General features: G+C 39.9%; 3 protein-coding genes across 3 annotated transcripts; 2 read left to right on the forward strand and 1 right to left on the reverse strand.

Moving 5' to 3' along the window:
• Nucleotides 1-1,068: 1,068 nt before the first annotated feature.
• INS49_008377 (uncharacterized protein) lies at nucleotides 1,069-4,558 on the reverse strand (the record flags this gene model as incomplete). Its single annotated transcript, XM_043169120.1, has 2 exons — nucleotides 1,069-3,904; nucleotides 3,975-4,558. 2 exons carry the CDS (start codon nucleotides 4,556-4,558, stop codon nucleotides 1,069-1,071), a joined length of 3,420 nt encoding a protein of 1,139 aa, XP_043026800.1.
• Nucleotides 4,559-7,757: 3,199 nt separating this feature from the next.
• INS49_008378 (uncharacterized protein) lies at nucleotides 7,758-8,562 on the forward strand (the record flags this gene model as incomplete). Its single annotated transcript, XM_043169121.1, has 2 exons — nucleotides 7,758-7,977; nucleotides 8,066-8,562. The coding sequence occupies 2 exons, from the start codon at nucleotides 7,758-7,760 to the stop codon at nucleotides 8,560-8,562; spliced, it is 717 nt and encodes a 238-aa protein (XP_043026801.1).
• An 8,493-nt stretch (nucleotides 8,563-17,055) lies between these two features.
• Nucleotides 17,056-17,892, forward strand: INS49_008379 (uncharacterized protein; the record flags this gene model as incomplete). The annotated part of the gene is made up of 2 exons (XM_043169122.1): nucleotides 17,056-17,077; nucleotides 17,486-17,892. The coding sequence occupies 2 exons, from the start codon at nucleotides 17,056-17,058 to the stop codon at nucleotides 17,890-17,892; spliced, it is 429 nt and encodes a 142-aa protein (XP_043026802.1).
• Nucleotides 17,893-18,025: the final 133 nt, after the last annotated feature.

Genomic DNA, 18,025 nt, shown 5'->3' on the forward strand with positions numbered 1-18,025 from the left:
CCTCCGGGATCGTACTGCCAGGACTGCGTAGAGTGTGAAACCATCACCCTTCCCTCCCAGATCAAGATCTTCCTATCTCCCTGTTGCACACCGTCTCATCAGTAAGCACACACCATGCCCTCCCCCACACACACAAACTCATGGACGGCTCCCCCGCGAGCCACTTGCTTACTTCCCAGCTCCCCGCCAAGACGTTGCAGCCCTACCCACACCTTCTGCGGTCGGCCAGCCACTTTGCCACCGATCTTGCAGTGTACCCAGCGATGGCTAACCCACAGACGCGAGGGGCATGCGCGTCTGGAGATATCGCAAGGCAAGGCGTTTGGGGGTCAAAACTCCGACCCGAGCATCTTCTAGAACGGCGGGCGGCGGCGGCCTGCAGCGCGCTACCACCACGTGGGGCGCATTCCCGGTGGGGGCCCACCGGGGCAGGGCGATCCCGGGGAACCAGCCCTCTTATCGGCAGGGTGCTCCGAAAGATCTAGAGAAGTAAGCAATTGGGGACAAGCGACGGCTATTTCACATTGGTCGGGCAAATCTGGATGGCAAGAGTAGAGCGAGTATGCAATCGGCATCATCGATCTCGACGGCCGCGATTGTGATCCAAGATACGCAGCTGTATGCTAACCAGCCGCTTCCCCAGTGGCCCCTCCCGTCCCCAACTCCCAAGAAAGCTATGTACAGTTTACTATGAGTATTACTTCAAGAAGGAAAAAAGGCCTTTTCGTCCCGTGTGCAATATATGTAGACACTAGCCAAGCTAAAAAAAAAAAAAGACATTAGAATAGGCGGAAAACGAACACTAAGTATGTCGTCGTCGGTTGATATATGCGGCAAGTGGTATGCGCTCTGCTTTTTCAATGTCCAATCCCAGTTGTAGTAATCAAGAAACGCCGCTGGTTTGTTTCCATGGCGAGCACGACCTTGGCCGGTCCGGCTGCCGTTGGGGGTGGTGGTACAGTGACTAATTTGCCCGTTGATGGATTTGTATGCCGGTCCGTTGTAAATGCATCATGCTGAAGACGCGCATTCGCGAGTTGTGTTACAGTTGGCGATGGCCTCTATTGATTAGTTGGTGATGGTGTTGAAGCGCTGCTGGAAGGCGTTGACCTTCTCGGCCTCGAGGAGCTTCTGGAGCTTCTTGGTTTCGCGGGCGGCCGTCTCCCTCTCCTCCTGGAGAGTCATGACCTCGATCTGAGCCGTGTTCATCCTACCCACGACTTCCTGCATCTCAAAGTCGGCAGTGACCAGAGACTTCTCGAGCTCGGCCACCCGGGCCTTCAGCGTCTCGACCTGAGAGGTATCCTCCTCCTCCTCGCCGTTCCCTGAGCTGGATGGGCGGTTTCGCGAGCTCTTCCGGGAGTGAGAGCTGAGCATCCGGGGGAATCTCCCACCAGAGTTTGGTGACAGGAGAGGCGACACGGGCGACTTTGGAGGGAACAGGCGGGGCGATCGCAATCCAGTGTTGCTGTCGCGCAGCCGGTGCAGGTTGGCGCTGGTCGACTCCCGCAGCCTGCCAATCTCCTCCTCGTGGCGGTTGACACGATCCTCGGCGGCCGTCTGCGCCGCAACGACCTGCTCTTCGAGTTGCCGCATGCGGTTCTGCATGCTGGCAAGCCGCTCCTTGTTGGCCCTCTGGCCAGCCTCACCCCTGGCGACAGTCTCGGAAAGTCGGCTTCGCAGGGAGGCGTTGATGGCTAGTTGAGCGCGGACCTGCTGTGTGAGCTCCTCAACCCTGTTGGCCGAGTCCCGGAGTTGGTCCGCCAGGTCGCGCTCGCCTTCCAAGTGGTCCTTCTCGGATTGCTGTAGCCTGTCGACTTGGCTCTGCAGCGACGCTGATTCCTGACGAGCGTCGTCGCGGTCGTGAACGGCGGATGCAAGTGACTGCTCAAGCCGTTCCATGGCGAGCCTGGTCCTCTCGTCCTGGGAAGCACTGGTGCCACCAATCTCAAGGTCCTTGATGCGCTCAAGTGCTTCCTTGTATGACTTCTGCAGGTCTTCGTATGCCTTCTCCAGTGATGACGATGTAGCTGGCAGTCCCGGGGCGCCTGTGGCCGAGTTGTTGCTGTAACGGGAGAAAGAGTCCGGTATCAGGATGTCCTTCTCGCTCAGTAGCGCCCTCAGCGAGGTAATCTCCTCTTCAGCCCTGTCGAGATCGCTCTTCAATCCTATCAGACCTTTCTCGACCTGCCACTTCTGCTCAATGGCTTCCTCGGCGCGTCGCCGCAATATGTTCACCTCCTCGCGCAGGGTTGAGACCTCCCTATCGAAACCGGCTTTCCTGGGCGATGCTGACAAGAGTCGATCACGCTCGACTTCTAACAGTTTGATCTTCTTCTCGTTCTCCCGGTTTTGAAAGTCCTGCCTGTCGAGCAGATTCTTCAAAGCACTGTGAAGGGCGTCTCTTTGGGCCTCGACGTCCTTCAGGCGCTCGGATAAGACGTCTCTGGACTCGACGTGGCCGCCCTTAACGGTATTGGACCTGCCGAGCCCGCTGGAGTGGAGCCCAGATGGTGGACGGCTGAGCTTGAACGACTGGCCTGTGACGGAGCTTGACCTCAGCCGTGCAAGCGTGTCGTGCTTTGCCTTGGAATCCTTGATATCCTGCAGCTCTTGCTGTAGTTTCGTTGTCTCGTAGGCCAGCTTCTCGCTGTCAGCCTGCTGCGCTTCGAGACCCTCGACGCGTGCTCGCAGTTGTGGGACAACCTCGTCACGGAGGTTGTCTCGCTCCAGTGCAGCATTCTGCAGTTCGCCCTTGAGCGCGGTGAGAAGGTCCTCGAAGTTATCCTTGACTTGCCGCTCCTCAGATAGTCTGCGACGGAGGTCCTCGCACGACTTTTCCAGCTCCTTGACCCTGGCGTCGGCGTCCTTGCTGGTCATCTGCGCGGCATCGGCTTGCGAGGCCTTGTCGGCAAGCTCCTTGATTTGTTGGTCGAGCGCATTGCGGCGGCCCCTTTCCTCCTGAAGCTTGGTCGTAAGTTCGAGCCGGAGCTGCGCCTTCTCCTGCTCTGCTTTTCGCTGGATGGTCGAGATCTCGTCCTTGGGATTCTCGAACTCGCCGGACTTGGCCGTGCTGTAACCCGAGTCTGAGAAGTAATCACTGGTCCTCTTCCCAGGTGCTTGCGGGTTGGCAATCTCCGATTGTAACCTGTCGACCAGGTCTTCTAGGTCCATCTCGCGCCGAATGGACGAGGCCAATTCGGCGCTGATGGCTTTCAGCTCATCCTCCATCTCCTCGATTTCGACAACCGGTGAGACCAGCGTATAGGAATTCGGTGGTGTGGGAAAATATGCCTCGACGTATCCGAGGGCGTTGCCCTCGTGTGTATGTGCTTGCGTAGAATTTGGGTCCCTTGTCGACACTGGAGATTCATCGGAATATCCGTTGCGCTTCGGTGACACTGGCGAGGGTATCGGAGAATAGTTCTTGTCCTTGGACCGGTCGGTGTCGGACGGCGATGGTGCTCCCCAGCCGAAGAAGTTGCTGAGTTTTGATGAGCCGACTGGTGATCTTGGGGGCGATTTTGGCAATGGTTTGTTAAGACTGGCGTGGCTGGCGTGACTGGATGCGCTGTCTGGTGGTCTGTCGAGAGTCGGAGAGGCCGTGTGCTGTTGTTGCGAGATTGAGTTTCGATAATCAAGATCGAGCTGTGGGGGCATAGGCGGCCGGGACGACAAAGACATGCTACTGCTAGAATTTTGTTGATTGGAACTGGGCGGTTCCGCGTTGGGCTGGTCCGGACCCTGAGTGGCCAGAGTGACGTCTGAAGCACTTGCTGGTTGCTTGGGCTGTGTCAAATCGTCCGTTTGAGGTGGTGCAGGGCTGACGTCTGGAATGTTTCGAACCTCCAGTGCGGCCGGTGTGATAGGCCCGGTCGGGGGTGTCGGCCACCTGCCCAGGAATCTAGCGTGCAAAACATTGCTGTCAGCATGGGCCGTTGTTCTTCAAAGTATTTAAGACATGGTGAACCTACTCTTCCTCGGACAGAGACTCGAGGGGCGTGGGCAGCGAGGCTACGGGAGCTGGGCCCTCTGCTGGGCCCAAGTCATATAAGTCCGGGCTATCAAGGGAATAGAAACCAGAGTCGGGCTCTTCCTGCAGGTCAGGAGACTTCATGTGGTAGCTCCTAGATGAGAAACGAACGGCCAATGGCGAGGCCGTGGGACTCAGAGGCTTGCGCCGGATGGGTGACTGGCTCCCAAGAGAAGCGGCTAGACTCTGAGACCTGGTGCTCCTTGGGCTATGAAGGGGCGTCGACGAGCGTGGTGGTGGCGGCGGTGGCAGGACGGCGGGATTTACTGACTCGGGACGAGAGTAAGTGTGGACGGGTTGTCCATGTGACAAAGGCTGGACGAATGGTTCTTGCGGGTGGGTGATTGCTGTCGCCCGAGGTGGTGGACCAGATGAAGCGTCTAGTGTATCAGGTGTCTGTGAGGAGGACAGGGCGTTGTCAAATCGGTAGTGGTCGTATGCGGCGCCAAGTCCGTTGTGTTCTGACGGTGCCATGGTCCGGTCCAGGTCCACCGGAGAGGGCTCGAGGGTCATAGCCTGGGACATGATGGATATGCCAAAGAGAAGGCAAAGGACTTTGGAGGTGCAATTGGCCCGGGACGGCAAATGATCACCGCGCGGACATGGCTTGTTCCTTGGGCGAGCAGAGGAGAAAGCGCGGATACGAACGGCGAGGACGCGGAAAGTGACCAGAGCCGGCAGAATGGTTACGCGGTGGAGGGCATGCAACATCAATCAAAGGAGCAGCAGCAAAGTGTCGCAGTCAGGGCAACAGCAGCGTCTGGAAGGAGGAACTGGCACCGCAGGAGGGAGACGCGGATTTTGGTCGAGTGGTACAGGGAGTTCCATTGAGGAAACAACAGCCGGCCAGGAAAAAAGGGGCGGGTCTCGGTCTGGGGGGGGGGCCACATTTCGTGGGATCCAGGGGTTCGGCGGGGAACGATTGGCCATGTCGTGCTGCGGACCGGGGTCCAGGAGAAAGGCGAGTCGCTTCGCGGCCGGATCCAGGAAGGCGCAAATAAGACGCGGGCGGTCGCTTGATGAAAGCCAGATTAAACGGGTCAATGACTGGCAGGATTGGCAGGACTGGACCGCTGAGGCGCCATTGACAAAAACTCGATGCTTTGCGCGCGTCTCTGCTTCTCGGGTTCGCTCTGTGGAACTGTGTGTGGCTAAATCGAGCCTGGACACCCACTCTCGCCGGGCACAGAGCGCCAGCAGCAATGATTGGGCGGGTGTTTTGGTGGAGGCGACAAGGACCAGGACACGACTGGCATCCACCTCCGTCCGATGGTTCGTCGGTTTGTGCAGACCAAGAATTATGCCGAAGCGTGCCTTGCATCGCTGGCGTTGCACCCTTCTTTGGGATGTCGAATTACCGCTTTCGACGCTGCAAGGTGCGCGTGCAATTTTACTTCGCGATGACTGCAACGCTACCATTGCCGATTAATCTCAGGGGGCGATGATCCCGATACGAGAAGGGCTTATCTCTCTCGACGGGCGGATGATCAGATGGTCAGATGGTATGGGAGACGCAGATCCATCCATCCTTCGGCACTGCTGGCGAATTGACCGATTGAATGAATGAAATCCTGGGGTCGCGCCCATCGCGGTTGACGGTCGACGACAGCACGCCAGCATCACGTGACGGGTGTGAGCCTGGCCAGGGCAACAAGAGACCCGTCGATGGCACGATCGCATGTGACTCCAGGCCTGGCAATTGACACGACTCCGGCTTCCCGCAGCCAGGTCCAAGATTGATCGGATCAAGCCAGATTAGATCAGATCAGATCAGATCAGGCCAGGACGGGACGGGACAGTTTCGTGGTCGAGGCGGAGGTCCGCCATTATGTGCGTCGCACTCTGACTCTCCAGCTGGACAGGCTAGGTAGTCAGACGGACTCTGTCTGTCTGTCTGCCTGCCTGCGGGTTTTGCTGGACTCGAGGTGGCAGGGTGGCTGGCATCGCACTCCGTTGCCCGTCTGCTCTGCTCAGTCAGACACCATGGTCGCAGGGCGTTTCGAGGCGGTAGGATGAGACTTGGTGAGCGGCCGAGCGGCCAGAGTTGGGGGAACCCAGTCCGAGATTGTCAAGCAGGGGCCGTGCAGCCTGCATCGGCCGCTAGTCCCAATCGGTGCACCCATTGACACTGACACTGACACTGACACTTGCACTTGCACTTGCACTTGCACTTGCACTTGCACTTGCAATGATGACTGGCCTAGACGAGACTGGCCTCGCCAGCCAAACCGTGTGCTGCAGTTACCACAATTCTGCAGCAGACAAGGCACCAAGACAACGACTTTGTTGGAGATATTCGCTTCGTCCACCAGTCTGTGATAGCAGAGCAACAGCAATACTGCTCTGGTTGCTGCATTTACATTCCAGCCACAGACAGGCTGACCAACCCGGGACGTTCCCTGCCAGCATCATCTTCTCTTCTTCTCCGTCAGCCCTACACATGGTGCTTAATCTACTCCGTATTTACAGCCTCCCATCCTCGGCCCGGTCACGCCAATCTGGCAGAGGAAGCCCCGGCATTCGCAGGGAACATGACACCTCACGAGCGCCCAGATATTACAGCCTGCGGTGTCTTCTTGATCGCCCGGCGTCTAGGCGACAAAACGTCTCATCTTTCTGCTTCCCGAGCCGGACTGTCCGCCGATCCACGTTCATGCGGTCCGTAGTCCGTCCAGGACCAGGGCCATTGCGCATAATCGTTCCTGGGACGGTGGGCTTGTAGCTATTCGTGGACTCTTATTACGCGTCATTTCCAACGCCGTCACTGTTCTGTTATGAAGTGCCTCGTCGCCCAGCTCTGCTGCTCTGGTATGTCTTTTGAGCACTGCCTAGGTAGAATCAGCTTTGGCAACGTACTAGGCCACGATACGTGATAATTGTAACGAACTCCTCGCCACTGATCAGCCAGGCAATTCTCAACAACGTTTACAATGTGAAACGGACAACTGTATGATCGATGTCTTCAATAAAAGCAGCAAATTCAACACGATCTCTGCACGTGTCGTGCTCGACATCCTCTCCAGTCTTAGCCTTGTCATGTCAAGCAAATAGCTCCGTAGGTGTGCAAGCCCGCCGGCAGTGTCAACTTTCCGTATATTTGAATGCTTCAGCATGCCTGCATTTCTACGAAGGAGCAAGATAGTGTGGATATTTCAAATATTTCAAACATTGAGCGACGAAGAACCTCTCTACCAGTATGGTGCACAGCCCACCTGACAGCAGCCATTGGGCTACTCTCATGGCCATCGCCACAATCCACTTACCCCTCTCAAGAATTTGAGAAACGAAGGCAGTCCAAGTATTCCAACAACCCCTGGACTACTTGATCGGATTCCTGGATCTGCGCAGACTCCAGGAGTTCCAAAGTTGGATCCCATTGCGTAAGATGGAATGCGAGTTCAGTAATGGATCAAGCGGAGCCACCCACGATAGAAGTCCGCGCAATTCGCGTCTTTGTCGTGCCTGCTTGACCGCCTTGACGAAAGAGAGCCTAGAGACTCATGTGCTATACCCGCACCACGACAGCATCCAGAGCTTCATTGAAGCAAAGAATCGACAGTGTTATGTCTGCACGCACATGTTCGGATTACTTCCAGAGGAGGTGCGGGATAGCTTTAGATTACTAGCAAAGGGGACAGTACCAGGTCATCTACTTGGACGAGGTAGCACGCCCGATTCGGGTGGCTCACGCTTTGTGGACCGTGGAACTTCCTGGGGGAAGGTCATGCCAGGCGTTTCGTTCACAGGCTTGCAGATCAATAACGTGCGGAACTCGAGCGGTGGACAAGTCATAAGCCTCCATTTCAGTCTCATTCCAAAGCACGAGGATGGTTATTTGAGACATTTGGCGACACCTGAGGATTTCAACTGGGAAAAGTGGCGCAACCAGTTGAAGATGGTGCGGTACAACCTTAGTGTGAGCGATGAGCCGATAGTAATTATCGGTGAGCGAAGTATGCATACGTCGAGGCTGATAACACGAAACCTTGTCAAAGAACAAGTCTAATCATTTCACATTTGCATCTGAGCTAGGGCTAGCAAGATCGTTACCTGGCAATACTGAATCTATGGCAACGTGGTCAACTATCGAGGGCAGGCTCCAGGAGTGCTCTGGGCAGCACCACTGTTCGGACAAGCACAAAGGAGGCCAACAATGGTACGCAACTCGTTTGATCCAGCTGGTCACACCGGATTCATTTAGGGTCATCCGTTCCGACTCAGAGATATTCCAAAAAGGCAAAGGATATCTTGCACTGAGCCACCGATGTGGCGACAGTGAATTTTTGCAGCTTACGACAGACAATGTTCCAGGCTTTGAACGGGGCTTGCCAACCATGAGCCTCCGAAGAACGTTCCAAGACGCCTTGACTATTGCTCAACGACTAGACAAATACATATGGATCGACTCCCTGTGTATTATCCAGTCCGGTGATAATGGTGCCGACTGGCGAACGGAATGTACAACTGTTGGCAAGTACGACCCTCGTCACTTAAAAGGCTACTTTAGTTATCCCCTCCGGGGCATATAGCCTCTTAGAACTTAGACAAAACAACACCAATATATAATTGCTTCCCATACGATTATCATATATATAAGAAACCTACTAATATTAATTAGTAGTTATAGGTACCATAGATTAATAAGGTAAAAGAGGCAATCCTATAAGGATTTCCTTAACTTAAAAATTATATCCTCCTCGTTAATAAGCGCTATATAGCAATAACTGCTTCTTTAAGCCTCCTTGCATTATTAAACTCCCTAAGCAGACATTGCAAAGATTAAATAGATTAAGTAGCATTCCCTGCAATATCTATACATATATTCATTGCTATTTAAGAGATATACATTCATTATACATAAGACTTTACTAAAAATAAACTTATTATAAACCTATCTTTAACTTCTCTTTAAGATCCAGCAAAATTTAATAAAGCTTCGTTTTACTAAATAAATAAAGCTTATAATTATTATAACTATTAAATAAATAAAGCTTATAATTATTGCAATTATTAAAGCTAATGCAATACTATATTATAAGCAAGCATAAGTTATGCATTACGCTTTTAACTAATATAAAAGGACCTAATAACGGGAGAAAGCCTTAGCTTTTAAGGCCTAAAGAAACTAATAACTTTTTCCTCTTAATAACTATAACTTGCTTACTATTAAACTACCATTATTAACTTACTTTTAAAATATTACCTATTTTATTAATATCTCTTTATTTTATTAATCTTACTCCTTATGATATTCGCTATGAAAACCTATAAGAATAGCTAATAACGCTAAGAAGCTACTGGCTCTTATTAAAGGGTACATGATTAATAAAATGCTTACTTAAACTCCAATCAACTTAGCCTACCATAAATATATTAATCCAAAACTATGATTTATAGCCCCTGCATAAGGAATACTAATAAAATATTTAATTACCTACTTAATAAATACTTTAGCAAGCTATATGCAATAAAACCTTTATAATAATAACCTTTTTATTACTTATTATAAGGATTATACAATGTAAATATAAGCAATATTTAAAGCATTACTAAATCCTTGCTAATAATATTTAAAAGTCTTTCTTTAAATATAAGATATTTATATAAGATATAATAACTAACTTATAATATTATAATTAATTATTATAGCTTAAGCTAAGGAAAGATTAAAATAAATTAATAATAAGCTTTGCAATACCCTATTAGCCTTAAAATTAAGTATAAATAAATATTATACTTAATTTTAAAGATAGCAATTATAAGCATAGCCCTTATAAGCATTATAAGCAAGCTTTAAATAATAATAATTATTAAGAGGATAGTTCTTAAGATAACTTTTACCGCCGCTATTGGCTCTAAGCACGTAATTACAAAACCCAAACTTAATAATACAATTTATTAAAAATTAATATAGCTAATAAGGCCTATTATTATTAGCGAAAAGATAAAAATAAAGCTTATATTAAAGATATATATTATATTTAGCATAACCTTAAGCTACCTTAAAAATGCCTTTGCTAAATAAAAAGTATAATTTATATAAAACTCTTCCCTTACAATACATTTTTAATAAATGCTTAAATTTAGTAAAGTTAGCATAGTTTATAAAAACCTTTAATAACTTTTATAAGTATATTAAGAATTTATATAACTTGCTAAATAATAAAATAAAGATATTTTTTAATATTTATTATTATGTTAAAATCCAGCTAAATTAATTCCATATAGTTTTTCCTTAAATGCTTAAAGATCAAGCCAAGGCTTACTACCTTTATTTTATAAATTAAACTAATATATTCATAATAACATACCTTAAAATCAAGATGCACTTTAATATAAACCTTAACTATCAATATTATTATATAAACTAAATAATAATAATATTTATAAAGATAAAAGCATAAAACTTAAATAAAGACCTGCATAAAGTTTTATATTTAATGCTTAATAAGCTACAACTTTATTAATAAGCATTAAGCTAAGATTATATTAAGGAAAATAACTTAAGAATAATAGTAATTAAAGCTTATAAAGGAGTTTTTAAGCTAAAAATGGCTTTTTTTAAGCCAATTTAACTATATAAAGAGTTATTTTCAAACTTAAGATTTATAATAAAAATATAGCTTAACTACGTAATTATAATTTATATTATAAATAAAGTCCTAAATTAATATTATATTAATTATAAATATAATGGCTAAAAGCTAAGGGGAGGATAATAATTACAATCTTAAGCGTTTTAAGGAAATTAAAGGTTTAGCTAACTAAACTTAAGCCATTTAAGCTTTAAATAGCTAAAATCTTATAACATTAACCACAAAACTTAAAGTAATAACGCTTATAAAGGAAAAGAAGGAAAATAACTTTAAAAAAAAAGATATTATATTTATAAAAAGAAGGAATATTAGTTAATTAAACATTTAGCTAATAAGCAACATTTAGCAAGAAGAAGCTACTTAATATAATATAAATATAAAGATTATAATAATGATTTTAATACTTTTTTAAGTAAATTTAAGGGATATAAGATAAATAATAAAGATAAATTTTATAAATATAAAGATAAATAAAATTAAAATAATAATTGCAATAGCAATACTTATATTATAAAGATAGGACTTAATAAGGAGGTTTATTATATAAATATTAATTTCTTAGCTAATAAAGCGTTTATACACCAAATTATAAGAAACAATATCTTCCAAATAAAAATAACCATTACAACTAGCCAGTTTATCTTAAAGAATAAATATAACTAAACTTATTTTCAAGGAATCCTGCTAAATATTAAAGTATCATTAATATCCATAGCTAAATATAAGCAATTTCTTACATTGCAATAAGAAGACCTAAAGTATTAAATTAATTTAACCGCTATAAAAAAAGCTAAAGTTAAATTTAATAATAAGATAACTATTAATTCGCTTAACATAATAAAAGTTTCCACCTTAATTAATTATATTAACTTTTATATTATTTAAGTATAAACCCTATTCCTACTTTACCTAATAAATATAAATAAGCTTTAAATATATTATAATAATATTATAAATAAAATAATTTCCTTTAACAATATAATTATTATATTAATACTTAAAAAATAAAGTTACTTATGGTTTTTTTTAAACTAAACTATTAATGCTATATATTTCCTCTTAAAAATAGAAATAAGGAAACTCTACCATCGCTTTAAACACCCATTAATAAATTAACTATACTAGATGCTTAAAAAAGCTAGCAATTTAAATATTAATAAATAAGCAATAATAGAAATTAAAAAGATATATTACTATTATTAAATAAACAAACCTATGCTTAGGCGTTTTAAGTTTATATTATGCAATAATTATAAATTTAATTATAAAATCTTAATCAATATAATATATTTAAGCAAACATTTAGTTTTCCATATTATAAACTAAGCCATTGCTTTCTAAGGAGCGAAATTCTTAAAATCTATATTTATAAAAACCGCATAATAAACACTATAAATGCTCTAAATTAACACATATTAAGAACTATTAAATATCATTAAATATAATGCAAGAATAAACTTTGCATCCTTAGAATTCCGTTTAAAAGCATAAATAATGAGAATTAAATATAAATAAGTCCCTATAAAGGTATATTAATTTATTAGGAAAGTTAAGAAATATCATTAAGCCCTTAAATAAGCATATAAAATCTTATATATTAAACTATATAATAGCATAAATAATAATGCTATTTTATAAATAATTATAAAAGCTATTAATAATATTGCTAAATTAAATGGATTAATCCTTACGCTCTTAGTTTTTAATGCATACCTATAAATATTGCATAAGTTGCTATTATTATTATTAACGTAAAAGCAAGCAAAAGCTATTTTAAAGGCCATGAAGATATTATAAAAAATCATGGCTAAATAATAAGTATAAAATATATTAAATACCAAAGTTAAATTTATCTTTAGCATGGAATACTTACTATAATGCAAAGTTTGCATATAAAAAGAGAGAAAAGGATAAAAGGGTTTATATAAGGTTATTACCATAAATAGCTATAATATAATTTTAAATATATTAAATAAAGCTGCAACGTTTAAGTTAACAGTTATTTAATTATACTATTAAAATAATAATAAGGAAATGCAATCCTTATAAGTAAAAGACTTAGCTATAAAACCTTAAATACAACTTATTATGCAATCACCGTTATTAAAAATAAAAAACTGCATTATTATATTATATATTTTAAAAAAAGAAAATAAAAATTATAACTTAGCAATTAAATTAAAATAAGATAAAGTTATTATAATACTAAGCTTATTATTTAAAGAGTTTAATAAAATAGAAATTAACAACCTTATTATTAAAAGTATCTTTTAAACTAAGAAATGGTTAGCAAAGCAATATAATAAATATTATTTCTTTAAGTTTTGCATAATATAAAAAGTAAAAGGCAAAACTATAAAACCTTATAAGAAATCCTAATTTATTATCCAAGGTTATAATAATAATAAAAAGGGATTAATTTTAATATAAAGCTTAATTATTTAAAAAATAAGCTAATAAATAATCTTTATACTCACCCCCTTATTAATTTAAAAAAAAGGCATAATTCTTATACTTTAAGATATTACTTAAGCTTACCCTTAAGCAAAGTTAAAACTATAAAGAATAATCCTTATAAAGCTATTAAAGAAATTAAAAAATAAATACCCTTTAAGCATAATTATTTATATTATCTAACCCCTATATAGCATAGCAGAATTTAGCATTTATTAATTTAATATATATTAAAAACATTATTAATAAAAGCTTAAGATAAATTACTTTATATATAATCCTTACTTAATAATTATAAAGCCTATATAACCCTTTAAGATAATAAGTATATAAATAAATAATATATTAATTCTATTTATACTAAAATTCCAAAATAAGGAGGAAACTAAGATAAAAGCTATAAAATTGCAAGGAAAATTAAAATAAAAGTTAACGCTTAAAAACTTAATAAATTATAATAAGGCTTGCATAACCATAAATACCATTAGCTTAATCACTACTTAATAAAAAGAATAGGCTAATAAACTTACTTTTATTAATGTAATAATTAAAAACGCTCCCTAAAAATACCTTAAATAAAGAGCCTACAAAATATATATAGCTTTAATTTACCAATTAAAAGCTTTATATAATCTTTTAATAACTACATAGGTGCAAAACCTAAAGACAAGAAATCATAAGAGCTTAAATATGTAACTATTATGGTAAATAAATAACGCTATATAAGGAATTAAATATATACCCCTTAATCTTAAAATAGCAAAACTTTTTATATTTATAAATAAATTATTTATAAACAACTAAAACTTAATATCTTAACTTAAATATATTATCATTTTTATAAATAAAACTTGCAAGGAAACCAAGGGATTTATAATAATAAGCAATATTCTTCATTAATTATTAATAAAGTATAAATATATTACCTAAAGCATACTAACAAGCAAAATTTACAGCATAATAAATAAAGTAAATATTAAAATCTCTTTAGCCATAATAATTAAGATAGCTATAAGATAACTCTTATTACTAAATATACTCTTAATTATTTATATAAACTTATATAGCTTATATAAATGCCTTATAAAGCTAGGAATAATAAAGGAAAAGCGCCTTATAATTAATATTATATTACTATAAAAGTTATATAAAATAAGAAAGATTGCCAAAATAAGGTAAATAAATAAGAAAGATAACCTTGCTAATACAATAATAAAACCAACTTTAAATACTGCATTATAAAAGCTTATTAATAATAATAAACTTTATATATAAATAAATAAATTAATTAAGAAATTTAAAATAGCCCCTTTTTGCTAAAAAAGAAGTAACTTACTATTAATACCTTTTCCTTTTAACCTTATTATTACTAGCTGCAAAACCTCATACCTCCCAAACTTAAAACCCTTAATATAAACTTTAACCTTCCACACTTTAACTAACACCTTCTTAATACCTTATTATATATAAGGATAACCTTATAATCATTAATATTATTAATAATTATCATTTTAAAGTTAACCTTATTATTATTATTACCTTTCGCTATTATTTATTAGCAGTAATATTAAAATTAACTTTTATTAAATTTATTTATAACTTATTAACTTCTCTTATAACTAAAGAATAAACTAATGATTATTACATAATAATTGCAAAGTTTTGCATTATAAATATTTATTTTAACTATTAAATTCCTATAAAATCTTTTCCTTCCTATTATAATAAAAAACATTAATAACAACTTATAAAAGTTATTTAATACTTTTATTAACATGCCTTATAAGGGCAATAATAGCAAGCAAAACTATTTAATAAATATTATATTTACTTTTTGCATTAAGAATACACTTAGTATAATTATTACTATAGCTGCCGTTAACATAGCCAGCATTAAAGGTAGCCCTATTATAACCCTTAATTAGAATTAAAATTCCCTTATAAATATCACGATTATAACCTTAATTAATAAAATAAGCTTCGCAACTATAACCTTAATTAATAAGATAAACATTATAACTATAACCTTAATTAACAAAATAAATATTATAATTATATTCCCACTAAGTAATAAAATAAAGATTGGAATTATTATTAAGGCTATAAAAAGAGCTAAAATTGCTTTAATTAATAAAGATAAAAACAAGCTTATTAATCTTATTAATTCTTATAGTAAGGTTATTGCCAATAATGCTTATTTAATGAATATTAATAAGGATATTAATAATAATAACTCTTATTTGCTTAATATTAATAGCAATTTAATTATTGTTAATAATAAAGATAATTAAAACTAGGCTAATAAAACCTTAATAAAGATTGCAAAGACTATCTTTAACTTTACTTTTATGCTAAGCATTAAAAAGAGTAAGCTGCTTACTAAAGTTAACTTTCACGGAATTATTAAAATTAATAAGCTAAAGGCTATAGCTATAACCTAAGCTAAGATACTTTTCCTAAATAATGCTATTATAATAGCTATTATTTAAATTATTAACAACTTTTAATATTAAAATAAGCAAATATCTTTTAATAATATAATTAAAAAGTTATGCATTTATATTAAAAGCATTGGAATTCTTAATGCAAAACTGCATGGCATCCTTAATAATAAGAACCATTAAGGCAACCATTATCTTAAATATTAAATTATTATAATTTCTATAATAAACAACTTAATAAGAATTTTAATCCTAAGTATCTTCTATATATATTAAATTAGAAAGATTTAGCTATTAAAAGATTAAATTGCTATGCTAACCTAGCTTTAAAACTTTTTATATTAAACCATTAATAAGCATATGCAAGGCCTATATATAAAAAAACTTATTAAGAAATATATATTATTGCTTAAGCAACCTAAATAAAAGATAATTATTAAGGAAATTAAAAAGAATAATAAAAAGCAAGAAAAGAACTTAATAAATAATTAAGCTGCTTATAATGCTTAGTTTTAAAAAAATAAAAAGTAGCTAAAGGAGAATAATTTAAAATAATATTAAGTACATTTTAATAATAAAAGTAAAGATAGAGATAATAATATTTATATTATAAAGGTATATAATAAAAATAAATGCAAGCTAAAGAGTTTAGCATTAGCTTTGCAAGCATTAATTTCCCCTATAAAAAAGAGATTTAAGATTAAAGCCTTTGCGCAGAAGTTAATAATTTCTATAAAAAAGCAACCTTAAAAGCTAAGTATTAAAGATAATAAATATAATATTTAAGAAATGGTATAATAATAAAGGTTATAAGTTTAAAGGGTAATGTAATAATAAGGGTTGCTAAGACTTACTTTAAAACTTATAAGTTATAATTTTAAGCCTCTTTAGCAATATTTTTTTATAATAAAGATTATATATACTTAATATATAATGAATTATAATTTTAAGGCTAATCATAATAAAGATTATATATACTTATTAAAAGAGGAGAAAAACTGTAAGTATTGGCAAGTATAACCCTTGTTACTTAAAAGACTACTTTAGTTATCCCCTCCGGGGCACGTAGCCTCTTAGAACTTAGATAGAACAATACCAATACACAATTGCTTCCCATACGATTATCATACGTACGAGAGACCTACCAACAACAACCATGGCTCAGGTGTATTCGAACTCGTTCTGCAATATCTCAGCTGACTGGCGCAATCAGAACGATGGGCTCTTCTTCCAGAGGGATGATAATCACCCCCCCTGCCACGTCACGCTGAGGTGGAAGGTTCCTGAGGGAATGTCTCAAAGCCAGAGACCCACACCGTCACCTGAATTTGCGCACTATATTGTACAGCCAAATCTATGGCATGATGAAGTTGTCAAGTCGCCTCTCAACTGCCGAGGATGGGTTTTGCAGGAACGGCTACTCGCACCACGGGCATTGCACTTCTCGCGTCAGCAGGTTTTTTGGGATTGGGGGCAAGGTTGGAAGTGCGAAATCCTGCCTTCACCAGTCTCAACTTCACCTTTATGCAAGATGAACTTCGATAGACTGAAAGGTCAGGGCTTTTCTAACGAGGAATTGCAACGAAGCCCTCTCCGAGCACGTCGTCGCCTTTGCCCCACCGGTAGCGAGCTTCCGGCATCCGATCGCCGAAGCCTTCTTGACTGGTGGTCGGGAGTAGTCAAGGACTACATGGCCTGCCAGCTCACCAAACCTTCCGACAGGCTAGTTGCTATCGCCGGTTTAGCCAGTGAGCTGGGTCCTATCCTCGGAGACCGATACGCCATTGGCCTATGGGCACAGTCTCTACCTTGGTCGTTGACTTGGTTTATCGGGAGCAACGACACTGGACGATACACATCAACGGAGTATTATACGCCTACATTTTCCTGGACCAAGGTTGCGCACACAGGTCGCATGGTATTACCAAGCGGTCCACCAGTGCGCCCTAACAAGTGTGAAGACTGCGTGATTGCGTCCGCAGCCTTTATACACTACCGAAAGAAGATTGTCCATCCGGAGACCACTGCGATACGGTCTCTAAATTTTGACGCCGAAATCCTCAAAGATGACATCTTCGGCCCTATAAGTTCGCCTGAAGTCGAGGTGCGGATACAAGGGTTTTTGAGATCCTGCCGCCGGATGGCGATCGGTATGCGCCCCGCACATTTCGGCTATGCCTTTCCAGCAACCAGCCACGAGGACCCTGCACCTGTTTACGATCTTTTGGATTTTGACTTTGACAAGGAACCACAAGTCGAACTTCGAGTCCTCTACGATTGCCCCATGGCGGAGGACGCGGAAACAGACAACACCATCTACTACTACGTTATGATCACTTGGACCGGGGACACGTACTCGGAGTCTTGAATCACTTTCCAGGATTACTCAAACGTCAAAGGCTTGTTTTCGAAATCTGTGAATGCGAGCACGGGACGGTTGGAGCGCATCGGGCACGTGACGGATGGTTCCAGAGGAGCGAATGCGTTGCGGCCACTCGGCA

The sequence above is a fragment of the Diaporthe citri genome (assembly GCF_014595645.1).
Source record: "Diaporthe citri strain NFHF-8-4 chromosome Unknown scaffold_3, whole genome shotgun sequence".
Taxonomy (NCBI): Eukaryota; Fungi; Ascomycota; class Sordariomycetes; order Diaporthales; family Diaporthaceae; genus Diaporthe; species Diaporthe citri.